The sequence below is a fragment of the Hippocampus zosterae genome, chromosome 12 (genome assembly GCF_025434085.1).
Source record: "Hippocampus zosterae strain Florida chromosome 12, ASM2543408v3, whole genome shotgun sequence".
NCBI lineage: Eukaryota > Metazoa > Chordata > Actinopteri > Syngnathiformes > Syngnathidae > Hippocampus > Hippocampus zosterae.
In genome coordinates this window covers 17436595-17452572 of record NC_067462.1, presented here as the reverse complement: position 1 = coordinate 17452572, position 15978 = coordinate 17436595, and the positions used below count along the sequence as shown (strand labels likewise).

General features: G+C 40.0%; 1 protein-coding gene across 4 annotated transcripts; it reads right to left on the bottom strand.

Annotated features, from left to right (window-relative positions):
- Nucleotides 1-922: 922 nt before the first annotated feature.
- LOC127611352 (gamma-crystallin M2-like) lies at nt 923-14861 on the bottom strand. 4 transcript variants are annotated; one of them, XM_052081861.1, is made up of 3 exons: nt 6102-6910; nt 3998-4211; nt 923-1366 (listed from the first exon to the last, which is right to left on the bottom strand). In XM_052081861.1, exons 1-3 carry the CDS (start codon nt 6453-6455, stop codon nt 1356-1358), a joined length of 579 nt encoding a protein of 192 aa, XP_051937821.1. In that variant the 5' UTR covers nt 6456-6910; the 3' UTR covers nt 923-1355. The 4 variants fall into 4 exon arrangements, with proteins under 4 accessions (XP_051937821.1, XP_051937822.1, XP_051937823.1 ...); XM_052081862.1 differs by lacking the exon at nt 923-1366 and adding an exon at nt 9479-9519 and having other exon boundaries at nt 3911-4211; nt 6102-6344; XM_052081863.1 differs by lacking the exons at nt 923-1366; nt 6102-6910 and adding an exon at nt 14397-14861 and having other exon boundaries at nt 3911-4211.
- Between the last annotated feature and the right edge of the window lie 1117 nt (nt 14862-15978).

Genomic DNA, 15978 nt, shown 5'->3' with positions numbered 1-15978 from the left:
AGTATTCAGTATTGTAAAATATTAAGGATCATCTATACTGTATTTTGATACGGAATTAATTGAAAGAAAGAAACTCATTATGCCCCTAACCTTGATTGCTCTAGATGAGTGGTCGGCAACCCACGGCTCGGGAGCTTCACGCGGCTCTTTCATCCTTGTGTTGCGGCTTTGCGTGGCTTGGGAAAATAAATTACAACTGTTCGATTGAAGTGTCTTATTTGTCTCAAAAACGTGAATCACTTCTGTTATGATCTCTTACTGTACACTAGGTTGCTATAAAAATACTGTCGACATGAATAACGCAGGAGAACAGTTCTGTCATGGTGACTATCGTGAATTATACGAATTAGTGTTGTGCTGTTCATAGCCTGTTAAGAAAACACCCTGGCCTTGCTATTTTGCCTCCCGACAACACAACTTCTTTCTTCAGACCTTGCGCAATTTCGGTGATCAGCATTCACCTACTTCAGAGACATTTGCAAGCACTTGATGTGTCAGCAGGCAGACTTGACAGGCAGCATCCGCGTAAAGCCCAGTGACACAAAAACAACCAAAATGCAAAAGAAAAAAAGGAAATTCGGACAACTTGTTCTGGAAGTGAGGTTGGCAGCTCTCTCTCTCTCTCTCTCTCTCTCTCTCTCTCTCTCTCTCTCTCTCTCTCTCAGTAATAGTGGTAGTAGGCGTACTAGAATTGTCGTATATTACTAGTGGTACTGTAATATTGGTAGAATATCCAGTATTCGTAGTAGTCATAGCCGTAGCATATCTATCTGTATATTAGTACCAATGGTGGAAGTATTATAAGTACATAGAACTTTAGAAGGAGGAGATGCTAATTAGTATTTGTGCGGACCATAGTATCGCTATGGTCCCCACAACTATCAAATAGCATGTATACCATGAGTGTATACTCGTGATAGGAAATGATATGATGGATGACATAAAATTATGATTTACTGTGTAATTTATTGACTGCGCTAGCAAACGTTTGGGACTAAATGATGCAAAGGGAAGACTTTTGGGTCATCAGGCGGTTTCTCTCACATGCAAATGAGTTGTGCGAGAAGACGTCAGCACAGCAAGGCATACTGAGTTCACACCGGCTTTTACAAATCCACGTGAGGTATGCTTGTGGGTAAAAAGGACCATGACAAGAGAACTAATACTGAATAGAGTGCTTCAATGCTTTGCTAAAGTTAACTAGCAAGTTTTTTTGTTTTTTTTTAGCTGGGCCATGCTTTCTCGGTGTGACATCCAGCATGGATGATGGATTACAGATAAGTGGCGCACACATTGGTTTCCATAGCAATGCTGTTTCCAGTTGCCTCCGCAGCGTGACGTCCGTCACCAAGGTCTTATTTGAAACCTGCAAGACCATTTAAAAAATAATTATAATACAGTAGTCAATTTGTTAATATAATCAGAGAAGAATTTCATTTTTTGCATTTCATTTGAATCCATTCTTCTTAAACAGGATTGAAATAGTTGGACATCATCATAGTCGACATCATTCGATTGCAAAAGGGTCAACTGGTTCAGCACGATCCTTGTAACGCAATAATGCTGCCATTTAGTGGGTATAAACTGAACTACACAGTTTGGACATTTAAAAGCTCAGTTTAAAGAAACATCCCAACATCAGTCCCTGGATTTGTAGCGGTGGCTTACACCCACTCTTCCATTCCCTCTTCTCAAGCAGGAGGCTACGGAGCACCCAAAGCAGTACTACCAAATAAAGGAACATCTTTCCAGAAGCCTTTCGACTGTTATACACAGTGTTTAGTAGCCACAAAATAAGCACAGACTGCCCCCTCATTCCTTTTTTTTATCCTTCTCGGTGACCACTTGGCTCTCGAACGCTTTATTTCTTGTTAAGTACAAAATGGCTTTCCAACAATCAGATGGAATTCACCCCTGTTCGCAGGGTTACTTCACAGCGCTTGTCGACTGACATCATTTTGTCTACCATCTTAAGAATGTCATGATAGGTGCTTTCTTCAGCCATACACCGGCATATTTATTTCAACAGGCAGAGAGCGAAAGAAATGGAGAACAAAAAACAGCGTGCCCCTTTTTAATGTCTGATCACGTCATTCACCACGAACAATGCAGAGTAGTTACATTGCCCTCTGCTGGCTCAATTGCAAAAATGCAATCATACAACCTTAACAACCCCCTTATCTTCTTCATATATTTGACCTGATGTTGTTGTTCTGTTTTTATTTAAACAGGTTTTGGAACTTACTGGTTAACCAACGAACATATCGTGTGGAAATGTGTGTCGGTACAGCTGCAGGGAGGGGGTGACAACTCGGGAGCCATGCCTCCTTTGAATTGTAGTTTTTTTCGGTGTTGTTCCAGCGAGCTGCGCATCAGCACTAAAAGCAGCTGGCATTCACCAATGCCCTGGACCAGCATATTCCGCCGAGTCAGCTTTTAACACCATCTGGCATGTCCGCGCTTTGCCTGACAAATCCCGCTGAGTAATCACGCCTTTGTGCTCAACGCGACGTGGCCTCTTCAGCGCCTAATATTGTCACAAGAAGAAATTGTAATGTTATGGGAATAAGGTTGTTTCCATCTTCCTCCATGATTCAGCCATGTTCGGTTAATTGAAAACTGTAAATTGTCAAGCAAGTGTTAATAGTTGTTTTATGCAATTGGCTTGTGAACAGTCGGTTTTTGTATGACTTTTTCCTGAAAAGTATCAGAGCCCAACACCTGATCCCCAAATAGGCAGATGCTGAGGGCGCAGTGGACTGTAGGGGGCGCTAGAAATCAGAGGAAAATTCACTGAATTATACTCAAACTCCATTATTATTTGTATTTACTCTAAATTTCAAGCCAAAAGGAAACATTAATAAATTGAAATGAATATAAACAATTAAATAGAAACAAAGTGAATTAATTTGATATCACCGTTGTGCCCAGACATAGCTACGGCTGACGCTGTGTGTGTCACCCGCATTGACTCAAGTCTCGAGGTTTGTTGCTCTCCATTTCTAAATTCATGTTGGTGGTAGTTGCTCTTTAAATGGTAAATGAAAACAGAAATCATTCCATGATTGAGCAACAAAATCGGAAATGATGTGCATGTAATATGCCAATAAATTAAATTCATTTTAAACTAAAAAGTTAAAATATCAATGATCATTTGCAAAGGATATAGAAGAACTTCTTTTCAGTGGAATGGTTCAACTTTATTCTTGTAAAATACCCTTTTCACTTTCTATTTCTGTTATTATGATGACTTTGCTCTTCTAAATTTCCCTCTCAATTTGGCAACAACCTCAGTCTTACCCTAACTCTTCCGTCTTCCTAACACAAATTGACCTATGTCAAATTTAGACTTTTTTCCTGTGTTCTTGTAAAACACGCCGTATCCCCCCTTAATTTTACAACTTTAAATCTCTTTTTTTTTCATTCCGCGTTCTATTTACTTCCAACTTTTTTCACCTATTACAACTTAATTGGTGTACCACAATGACTTCCTCCTGATATATTATCATTTGCAACTACATTTGGCCCTCCCACTGTGAGTACGTTAACATGCAGTCAATATTTGGATTTAGTCAGGGCTTGAAAGTGAGATCTTTATGCTCGCAAATGCACCCATTTTTTTTTGTGTGCTAGTAAATATTTCTTCCGGTCGCACAGCATGATTGCATGTTTTAATGCTCCTACGGGTACGAGCGAACTCATCCCTGGCAAGCGTTCTAGTTACTCGAGTGGCCCCTTTGCAAAATTAATTGCCCACCTCTGAACTATATTTTTGTAAAGATGACCCTATTTTTGTAAGATTTCCACTTTATCTTGAAATGATCCCAGTTGACTTTATTCTCGTAGTATTAAAATTACATGTACCGGTATCTATCTTTTTAAAAAGTCAAATTTCCTGATTTGTTGCATCTTATTTTTATTTTGTTTTAAAGTTGCATCTAAATGTCGCAGACACGCCGGAGGGATCCAACTGCGGGCTCCAAGGCGGCCCACTCACCGAAGCGGCGGTAATGGCCTCTCTCCAGCAAATATTGTTGTCCGTGATAGTCGGGAAGCTCATAGAAGATCCAGGCGCCATCTTGCACTTGGGCAGAGTGTACGCCCCCCGGAGACCAAACATCTGATAGTTGATTGATATCTTGGATGCACTCCAGCATCTGGCCACTGAAGTCAGGTTTCTCAAAAATGCGGATTCGGAACGTGCCAGAAAACTGGAAAACAAACAAGGAACTTGATGTCTTTTCTGTAGTGAACATGTGTTTGAAACTGCATTTTTCATATTGGGCGAAATTTTTTGTTCCGGGCATTGGTGGAGTTTTCTTTCTTTTGGTGTTTTGCTAGACTTTGCACCAGTAAAATGGGTATAACTGGGCATTTATGCCTTTGTGCACCATTGTGGGATGGAACATAGTCATTTACATCAAACTCAGGGCAGTATGCAGCACCCGGTCAAGTGCACTATGCTTGAATGTTGCAAAAACAGAAATAAGACTCACTGGAGTTTGTGAATGAGATTGGGATGCAAACTGCAATATCTACCCTTTGGTAGTCAGCCGTGTGTGTGACATGTAATTGGAGACCCCCTTGTCTCCAATAGTGGTGAGGCTGCTATTAGAAATATTTTGAGATGATAATGATCATAATTCGTGAAGTTAATTGATTTCTACAATTAATGGTGCATTGAAGCTGCTTCGTGTGCCAGCACACCCCAGACACGCGAGACTAGACTTGAGCTAGCATGAAAATGAAGTTCAGCACGGGCGCCAAACGACCAAAATAGGGCCCATTATGATGAAACATACAAACACAACACGACCTATAAGCTGTGTTTGAAATATTTCAGGACTGTTGTCAATACATATGTCAAATCCATTTTTTTTCTTTTGAAATAATGCCTTGAAATCTAACACACTTTCCTAAGCATCTGTGCCACGCCTTGATGCACTCCAAGAAGGCTTCTAATGGGATTCTCCGCAGCTCGGTCACCATCTCAATGTCATTCACTTCTTTAAAATTTGCCCCTTGGTGAGCCCTTGAGCTTGGGAAAAAAAGATGGGCGGACACACACACACACACACACACACACACACACACACACACACACGCACACACACACACACACACAACCAGATCGGGTGAGTAGGGTTGCTCTGGCAAGATGATGTTCTTTTAAAAAGTGTTGGGTGAGCATGGCATTGTGAGCCTTGTGACGCCTTGTCACAATGAGTGGTTTTATGTTGAATTTTACGTACAGCACTTGGTTAAACCATGTGTGTGTGCATTTGTGTGTGTGTGTGTGTGTGTGTGTGTGTGTGTGTGTGTGTGTATGTTTCTACATAAAAATGAGTTGAATTAAACCACCCGCTAGTTGTCCTGCCACATTGGTTACCTCTTCTCGAGCACTGAATGAAGCAAGTACTTTCCTGTAGTACTTGCTTTTATTACTTCTATTTACAGACCTGTTGGGGAATTTTCTGGACCACAATGAAGTCTTGAAAATGTGAACTTTGTGTTCTGGGTTTGACATATGTATTGTGACAGTAGTCCTGGAACTTTTCTGACACATCTGGTGCCGGATTTATTGTTTTTCTTGTATAAGATTCTTTTCAAATTTCTTTTTCATTGCACTTTTTATGATTCTCTAAACATTGTTGTTACCGTTTCAGTGATTATGACTTTACTCAGGTAAAATGCAAATTTACATTAGAATTTTTTGAGACAAAAATATTTGTAAATTTCATTTCAAGAATAGTAAACTACTTTTCCTGCACGACTGTGACTTTCTTCCTGAAACTTGGACTATATTTCACAAATTTGTCATGCAATCGAACTTATCATAACGTCACAATTCTTATCTCAAATGTGTGACTGTTCCCCTAGATTATCATTCATATTGCAAATGTCTTATCAAATTCTGACTATATCCTTGCATTCATTCCGATTACATTTTCAGCTCAATACATACCTTTTTGTTCATAAACATGCAATAAACTGTAAAGTTGAACTTTTTTCACTTTTTACAGTCACTTTATGACTGTAAAATTAATGATCATAACTTTGCTTTTGAGAATTTTTTCTCAGATCGTCTCAAAGAAACATACATAGGGGATAACGTGGCAGGAGCGGACGCTGGCAGTGTTGCCCTTCCAGTGGTGGTAGTCTGGGTATTCCCCTCTGGTGATGACGTACTGGCGTCCCAGGTAGTTTGGCCTCTCGAACAGAACCCAGGCCCCATTCTTGACACGCACCGAGCTGCAGCGATTCAAGTGACTACTCAGCTCTGGACAGTCACTGCTGCACTCGTAATAGTCACCCTGGAAGTTCTGCTCTTGGTAAAAGATGATCTGGCCACCAAAAATTAGGATGTTGTTGCTGTATACCAGGGGCATCAAACTCAGACACAAGTCGTCGGCCACTTTGTAATTACGTTTAGTAGGGTAGTTAGCTTTCCTCATTGGGCCATTATGACGGCAAAACCAAATAAATGTTGAATTGATGGCTTACTCATTTTAAAATTAGATGTCAAAGATGATAGGATGGTGAATTATTGTTCAAGTCGCTGTAAAAAGGGTAACAAAATTATTCCCTACACATAAATATTTTACATTTTGGTGGAGATTTAGGAAAGAAAGTTGACAGACATAATTTGCAATCGGAGGCACACAAAATTATGGGGCGGTCCTTGAGTTTGACACCTGTGCTGTATGCAGTGTACCCATGCATGATGAAAGAACATTTACAAAATAATTGTTCCAGTTTAACCCCTCCCACAGACTCTTAACATTTATATTCATTAAAAAATGTGTAAATATACTGTAACACACTTTTTAACACATACTAAATGTATATCTGTGCAGTATGTAGGTGGAAAAAAACAGCAGCCAGTAAAATACAAATAAAAACACAATGAGAAAAGAATGTGACAAACAAATTAATTTTGTGAAGTGGGGGGAAAATAAGGGTGAGTTTACAATTTACGAAAAGTCATGTTTTGTCATATTTATTAAAATTGTCCGTATGACCTTTCAGTAGAACATGATAATGATGAGCCATGGAAAAATATCTGTAGCCCCCAATCTTGGATCTTTAGTTTGATTTGCAACAAACCACCACACCTGAGGAAAAACAACCAACCAGACAGAACACATGCTATTTGAAACCCAACCTGTTAGGTTGGGTTTCAATAGCTCTACTGAAAATCCTGTGGAATATCCATTATTGTAAAAGGACAATATACAAAAAAATATCCCTTATGCCAACAACTTGGCAACTAAAAAAGAAAATCATAAAAGAAGGAATCGGACAGAAGACAAAACAAAGGGGGGACAACATCTTAGTTTCCTTGAGAGATGGAGGGAGCTCAGGCACGTGAGAAAATTCAGAAGCCAATGCAAAATTTGCAATATTTCTGCTTGACAGGTAAATTCATCATTTTAACTCAACTCAACTCAACAGTATTTATAGAGCACTTTCAAACAGCCACCGCTGCATACAAAGTGCTGTACATGGAGCGATTTAACATACACAATAAACAGTAAGACGAATCGGTAATAAAAGGCGGTAGAAAGCACCAAGCAGTAAAATCAAGAACAAATCTAAGTCATGCTGAGTCGAACGCCAAAGAATACAAGTGAGTTTTGAGGAGGACTTTAAAGATGGGCAGCGAGGAGGCTTGCCGAATGTTCAGTGGGAGGTCATTCCAGAGAGAGGGACCAGCAACAGAAAAGGCTCGATCCCCTCTGAGCCTCAGTTTAGTTCTTGGTACTTCTAACAAAGACTGGTCCACAGACCTGAGGCGCCGGGCAGGTGTGTAGGGGCGGATGAGCTCAGAGAGGTAAGGTGGCGCGAGATTATTCAGAGATTTGAAAACAAAGAGGAGGATCTTGAAAATAACTCTAAAATGAATGGGGAGCCAGTGAAGGGATGCCAGAGTAGGAGTTATATGCTCCCTCTTACGAGTACCAGTCAAGAGGCGAGCAGCGGCATTCTGGACCAGCTGAAGGCGCTTAATTGAGGATTTTAAAATTGATTGTACAATCCAAAAAGAAAAACACTTAAATATGATAACATTTAGTGTTGTAGTCACACTCCATTACGATTTTGGAGGCTAATGCTATCAACCTAGCAGCTGTGGCTTATGTCGGCTTCTTTACAGTGCTAATGCTAGCTTAGCATTGGTTAAAGCTGGTGATGCGTTTCCCGCAGTACACGTTCATAATTGAATGCCAATATAAATGGCCATGTTTGAGAATGACGCCCATCCACCACAAATTATTAAATGTTCAGAAACGTTTCTTGGATTTGTTCATGTTTAACCGACCATCGGTCGAATAGTTTAAGGGAAAAAAAAAAGTAAAAAAAAAATTGTGACAAAATTGTTGCATTTGCCCACTTTTATAAATCACAGTATTCTGATTAATATTGTCTTTATGGAATAAGATTTAAGCAGCAAAATCCAACCATTTTCATCCATTTCAGGGAGCAGCCATTTTGCCTCTGATTGTTGACTGAAAATTACATCACAGAGCTGAAGGGCTCAGGTAAGGACTAGAGACGTTACACAAATCTGGTCAAGTGTATCGACGCAAGTCAATGTTTTGGATTTTACGCAAACTTGGTGATCAAATGACTGGAATGACAGAATTTGTGCAATCTATCAGTGACATTGTTGTCCATCATTGCACCCGTAAACATTACGGTATGTTTAATATTTGTCAGCTTGTTTTTTTTAAAGAATTTGTGGGGATTGAACTAATTATTTTTTCCAATCATTTTCATTTCAGGAAAGTGGTTAAGAGTGCACAATTGTTTGTGTCTCATGTGTTGTTTTGCATTATTTTGTAATTTTTTGTTTACTTTTCTTTTGATAGTGGCGCGGACACCCGCAGCGGCTCCTCCTGTTTTATGTTGAGAGGGAACAAAAAATTAATCTGTGCTGTATGTTATACATACAGTACATTTGACAATAAAGCTTATCCAATCCAATCCAAAATCCAATTTTCGCTGTGGCGCTGATTGATTGTAGAGAAAATATGCAACTTGTTCAAATAGATTTATCGCTCCATCTTCTACAATTCTCCATTACGTATGTAATTAAGTTCACTGAAGTGACTCAGTATGAAAAATATGGAGAATTTTCTTTCATTTTAAAACATTTCTTTACGTTCTATTTTATTCTAAACTTATAATCACATGTTGTATCCAGTACAATAGTACACACAATACACTATTTTTCTTATTACAAAAAAGCCTCCCGCCCCCAAAAAATGCTGCGATGTTTCTTGGTCGTGGGGGCTTGTATATATTCTTGCTATTTACATTCATTTCATTGGGAAACGTTGATTTGAGAGCGACAAATTACCGTAAACTTAAAAGTCAAGGTAGCACTGTATATGGATTGATGGAATGAAAGTCATTCAGAGTAAATTCAAAACAATTAGACATGATATGGTGGCTAACTCTGACAAAATCTTCCTACCTTTCCCACTTGCTCCATGTTTGGGCTTCACACAATTTTTGGTATGTCAGGACATTCTCCACAAGCCCGTTGTGGATTTATACATCCACTGGGCAGTGTGCAGCATTGTCATGACAATGCCTGCAGCATTTAAATGCTGATCTCCACACTAGATAATCCAACAGTGGTGTCATCAAAAATGAGCCACTGTCTAAGCCTAATTAAAAGTATATAAAGAGACTCCAGCTCAGGCATTATATTAACCAAATACAGAGGGGATGTGCACAATCGGGGTGGGATAATATTCTGTTAAAAGTGTTTATGGATGCTTATAGTTACGGTTCTAACCAGCAATTCAGCTCAACAATTTACAAGGGGCTATAACAAATAAAGCAAAGCTCACTGCACATAAAACAAAAATGGGAGCGGGATGGTAATATGGTCTTAAAGCAAGAAGTTTGGGAAAATCTCTGTGAGATAAAATGGAAAACTTCAAGCTCACGTGTTTGGCGAGAGCTTTGCTGGAAAACGCGAATACAATTTTTTTGCCACCCCATCTCAAAAGAGGCACTACACTAATTCTTCCGCATGCTGGCGGCAATGTGCGTGCCTTGAAGCAAACCATTTTCAGATATTTTGGAGCTGTACATCATTGGTGCCGTTTTGGCGGGCGGTACATAAGGTTCTACAGAGTGTTTTTCAGAGAGACATCCAATTTAAATTTGAGTCGTGATACTTAGGGGCCATTGAATCAGAAAATGTTTCTAATAGAGCTGTCAAACGGTTAAAATATTTAATCTAATTAAAAATGCAACTGTCATAATTAACTCAAATTCACTAAAAATTGATCGATTACTCACGCATTTTTTTATTGTTTCAGAATTTTCTTTTATATATTTTTTGTCCTATTTTTCACCATTTTAATGCTCTCATCAACACGGAATCATGAATCAGTTTTCTATGTGCAAAATGCAAATATTTACTGAAATAACAATTTCGATTTTCTATTTTACATGAACATTTTTCACTTGGAGCAGTTATTCACGCAAAATCTCTCACACGATATTACTGTCCATCAACAACAGTGAAAAAAAATATTTTAAGCTGTAAAAATATTTTACAGCTCCTTTAACAGCTCTTTTTATGGAATCAAAACAAAGAAATATAACATTATAAAGTGCACATCTAAGGTAAACTAGTAGTCAGCCTACAGTGGATTTAAGCCATGGTTGAATATTTCGTTTTTCTCAAGTTTGCTTTGAACACAGCAGTCAGGCTATGTTGATTCTGTTGGTCCTTCTAGCTGTCTGTCTGAGACGAGGGGGCGGAGTACCACGTCAGCTCTGTGCTTGGCCATTAAGTGGTATTTCAGACTCGACGTGCTATAATGTTTACGACTGCAAAACATACAGGTAACTTTGGTTTTGTCAGTGGAACAATCTGGCAACTTCTTAAAAGTAAACTTTCCATTCATAAACTCTTTAAGGATCCGTTTTCAGTGTCGTGGCTGGCAAAATAAACGTGCGTGGACCTGTGCAGCGTGCTTGTTTTGTTTCTGGTTTATTTATAGAGCAACGTAATATCCGCTGTGACGTATGCCGCGTTAATCTCGCGAGAAACAATTTTATCCCGTTATAATTCATTTCAATTAATGCCAATAAAAAGCGCTAAACTGACAGCTCTAGTTTCAAATAAGATTAAGATATCCTATATTTGTCCCACAATGGGGAAATTACAATCAGAATTCAGAAAGGAAAAACGCTGGGTAGGGAGAGGGAAAAATATTTAATAATAATAAAACTAATAATATTTATTTCAGATCCTAACTGCCGCTAGCAGAAAGGCTATGACAAGAAAGTGGTTACAAACAGAAAAACCTACTGTTGAAGAATGGATCGACATAATTTATTATATGTTTGAAATGGAGAGGATTACCTTTACTTTGAGATTTAAACATCAAACTTTTTTGTGGGAAAGATGGATGAAGTACAGTATATCATGCCAGTACGACCATCATTTGTTATAGAGTCGACATCTGTGGCCACCCTTTACTCTTTCTACACTTTTATTTGAGTCTGTATTTTAGATTTCCTATAATAGAAGGCGTAATGAGTCAGAAGATTACCCCACTACGTGTTGTCTGTATGTTTGTTGTTGTTTTTCATTTTACTATTGTAAAAAAAAAAAGTGATATAGTTATACTCCTTATTGGTCCTTACACGTTATGTATTGCTTACTCAGTTCTGGTTATTTTAAATTGAGCTAATCTTATGTAAAATCAGATGTATAAAGGACTTGTATGCTTTGTTCTCTCATTGACTGTATGGACCTGGGAATGCATAATAAAAAAATAATTGAAAAAAGAAGAGAGAATAATGCTCCCAGAAACATTCTTGAGCTCTGACTAAAGTTCTATTGTACTTCTGCTTCCAAAAATGTTCATATTTGAAACTGCACCCTCTAGAGCAGCGGTGCCAAACTCAGTTTTAAGATTAAGATTAAGAAAACCTTTATTAGTCTCGCAATGGAGAAATTCACAGCAGCAAATTTATGAAAGGAAGAAGTAGAACAACAAAAAAATAGGAGCTGCTGGAAAGGCAGCCACTCTCGCGGTGCCCTTTTGAAGTCAAAAGAACAAAAATAACACAAGACAACACATAGGACAGAGACAGTCGTGCAATCTTCACCACTTTTCTGCATACACTTTGTTGTCTGAAGCAGTTATAGATGAAAGAGGAGAGGATCAAAGTGTCCTTACACCAGTGGATCAGAGACGTCATGCTGAGAATGTGCACACGTCTGGTACAACCTAAGTTTTGAAAGCAAACACAAAGCTGTAGCGTCCATTGACGAAAAGAGATTAGTTCCCTTCTCCTGTCCCACGTAATCCGCTTCAAACTCCAAGCCGCAACTCCCAGTTCCAAATCCGCATCGGACCTCCGTGCTAACGCGCCTTTCTTCTCATTGTCGGCTCCTCAAGCCTTACATCCATCCAGGAGCAGACCGTTCAACAGCACCGATCTCTCCGCTGAACAAAGCTGGGCTGTGAAAAATGCTGCCCATTACAGGCGCAAGACACAAATACCCGGGACTGTCCAGCAACGACAGTCAAATGGCGCCGACATTCCTCCCAGTCAAAAACAGTGTTGGTATACCCATGCTGCCGAGAAGGCGCAACCACCAAGCACAGAGTCTCTCCCTTGATGAATGTCGTGGCCAATGTGCAGTCCAATAATCTTTGAGGGTCAGTGCCCCAATCCAAAAGCCATGAAGTGTTTCGATTTTGTTTTGCTTGAATGCAGCACTAATCTAACGCTATAAAAATTGAATATTTGCAAATGTAAAGTAGCCTACTTGGTCGTTTTTTTTGATGAGAGCATACACTTATTTGGCCAAAAAAGATCTTTCATTTTCATTTTTGACTTTTCAGTGTTTATCATTGCCTTAGAACAAAATGATCTTGTGGAAGGAGCCCACTCTTACATGACCCCCGCGCCAGCCATCACTACTCTCATAGACCAACGGGCACTTCTCGACGCACTCAGCCAACTGACCCTCCCCAAAGTGCTGCTTGTTGTAAAACCAACATTAGCACTTATGCTAATGCAAAGACAGAACAGGGATTGTTCCACAAATATGTAATATTTAAATATCTAATATTGTAAATATGCATTATTTGGGGCGGCCCGGGAGTCCAGTGGTTAGCACGTCGGCTTCACAGTGCAGAGGTACCGAGTTCGATTCCAGCTCCGGCCTCCCTGTGTGGAGTTTGCATGTTCTCCCCGGGCCTGCGTGGGTTTTCTCCGGGTGCTCCGGTTTCCTCCCACATTCCAAAAACATGCGTGGCAGGCTGATTGAACACTCTAAATTGTCCCTAGGTGTGAGTGTGAGTGCGGATGGTTGTTCGTTTCTGTGTGCCCTGCGATTGGCTGGCAACCGATTCAGGGTGTCCCCCGCCCACTGCCCGAAGACAGCTGGGATAGGCTCCAGCACCCCCCGCGACCCTAGTGAGGATCAAGCGGTACGGAAGATGAATGAATGAATGAATGAATGCATTATTTGGCTGGTAAATCACAACAATGTGACAATAAGCCAGTGAAACCGACAAAGGTTAAAATAGTTGTACAAGGTATCCCCAATTTGCAATGAATCCTTACCAAATGCAGGTTTTGGACATGAAAGTTAGCTGTCCATCCTAAATTTACGTAGGAGTTTTTCTAGTTACGGCATTGTTACACACTGCAGCTTTAAGCTGGTTTGCATACATTTATTTTTTACCACATTAACCAATTCTTTGAATGTGAGAGAGGCTCCCACTTGACTAGGAACCAATTGCCATTGAAAAATGGAGGCGCTGACCCCTTCAACACACCACGCCACACACAAAACATCTTGTCATCGTGCCAGTACCAAGACTGGCATGCGAGAAATAGCTTTGAGCCAAAAGTCAGCCGCAATCCTGAAAAACACAAACCAGATAGCTTTCCGCTAGAAAAAGAAATAAAAAAAACCAAGGCCAATTTTTAGTTTGTCTGGAATATACAGCGTGGCGGCAAACTCATCTCCTCGTCATATATATTGAGGTGAAAGTTTTGAGAGAGACATTTTACAAATGATTGCTCCCCTATTTGCGTCTGGCAACAGCATGAATTTCAGATGCCTTCCCAATCAGCTATCACTTTGGTACATCCCGAGAATAATCAGTTGACCACATCTGTAAGTATCTGCAACTGCAAAAAGTGAACAGGTTTAACATTTCCCATTGTCAGCTCCAACACAACTGGATAATCATTCAGATATCCGATAATTGGGCCTTTTCTGACTTTCACCACAAATGAATAGTTTAAAAAAACTCCAATTTGACTTGATATGTGTGTACACTGGTTTAAACATCCTTATTCTGTTTGTAAGAAGGCCATGTGCATCAGTGTCTGCCCACCTGCTGCAAATGGAAAGTCCCACCGTTTTGTCTGCTGATTACTGCTTCCTCACTGCACAGCAATGCTGGTATTTGGATGGAGTGCAGCAAAATCCCACAGCCACTACAGAAACTTCCATCATCCTTTCCAGTTGGCTCACGTTCTTGACGTAGCAACATGACTTTATGGTCGTCGCGTCCCATTCACTTGCAATTGGGGTAGTCGGCTGAGCTCGGGGTGTATTAGGAGCTCGAAGAGCATCCGGCAGTCATTCTCCACTTTGATGGATTTGCATGAACTTAAGTAGGAGCTAAGATCCAGGATGTCAATGTTGCACTCGTACAAGCTGCTGTAGAAGTTTGCAGCCTCGAAGAACACAATCTGGATGAAAGCTGGCTATTTTCAGTCCATGTGTCATAAATAAAAAAAAATTACCAAAAGAATGTGAACATTCGTGCTCCCAACTGTCCCCATTTTCCATCATATTGCTGCCCCCCCCCTGCCTGGTGCGCCTCTGCACTGGTTTATATCGACATGCAGAATGTGCAGACGAGGGGAAGCTATTATCATCTAAATTTGGTCATTTACATATCAGCAAAATGGTCAAGTCTGATTTCCCTTTGTGCACGTGTGATGGCTTCATATAAAAAAAGTCAAACGTCCTGACCTTGACCCAGGATGTCTGGTTTTCGCAGTATTTTTGAACACATCTTGTGCTCTCTGAAAGTCATCAGTTAGATAGACAATCTATCTCTCGATTACTGTCCTTGAGGAAGAAATGTGACAAATGCAAGGCTGACACAAAACAGTCTGAAACAGAATGAATAAAAACATGGAGTGGTATCAGCTCATGCACATTTTTTTTTTAAACGGCCATCAATAACTTATGTCACACCAATAGGTGGCAGCGTGTTACTTAGAAATTGTAAACTTCAAGGGAACAGTAGCTTCCAAAGCAGGAGCAGTTTAACTGCCCATTAGAAAAATGTGACATAACCGCATGGTGAAAAAGTGTCTGGTTCCTTGAGCTTGACGCCCGGTCTTATCTTCAACAGTTAATTAAAGCCTTACTGAAAATAATGTTAGTTACGCAGGCGTATACATGACAAATACACCAATGTTTGAATGCAGTGGTTGCGGACCAAACTACAGTAATGGGCGGCCTGTGCCCCAGTAGAAATTTTTGCCTCGGCACAACTTTCCCCAAGAACATATTTTTCATGTTTCCCAAAAGTACACCTACTGTTTGAAAAACTGAAGAAAATCCAGAGGCACCAAAAAACATTTGAATCCGCACCAGTGAATTATTACACAAAGCTATTTTTTCACCCTGGAATAAGAATAGGAGCCAACAAAGTGCTTGTGCCCACAGAGAGTACAGTACACAAAGAGGCCTAGGTGACACGTTCTCACCCATAGGGAAGGTGGCCACAATTGGCACTCAACCAGAGGCATACAGTCAGGAATAATAACTATTTGCAGAGCGATTGAACAAACATTATAGGCCTGTATGCTGCGCTGCTGAGTAAGATGTTCCACACAAAGGCTCCATAGATCATTTGGCTATCATGACAAACTATAAAAGGTTTCAGCAGCTGGGCA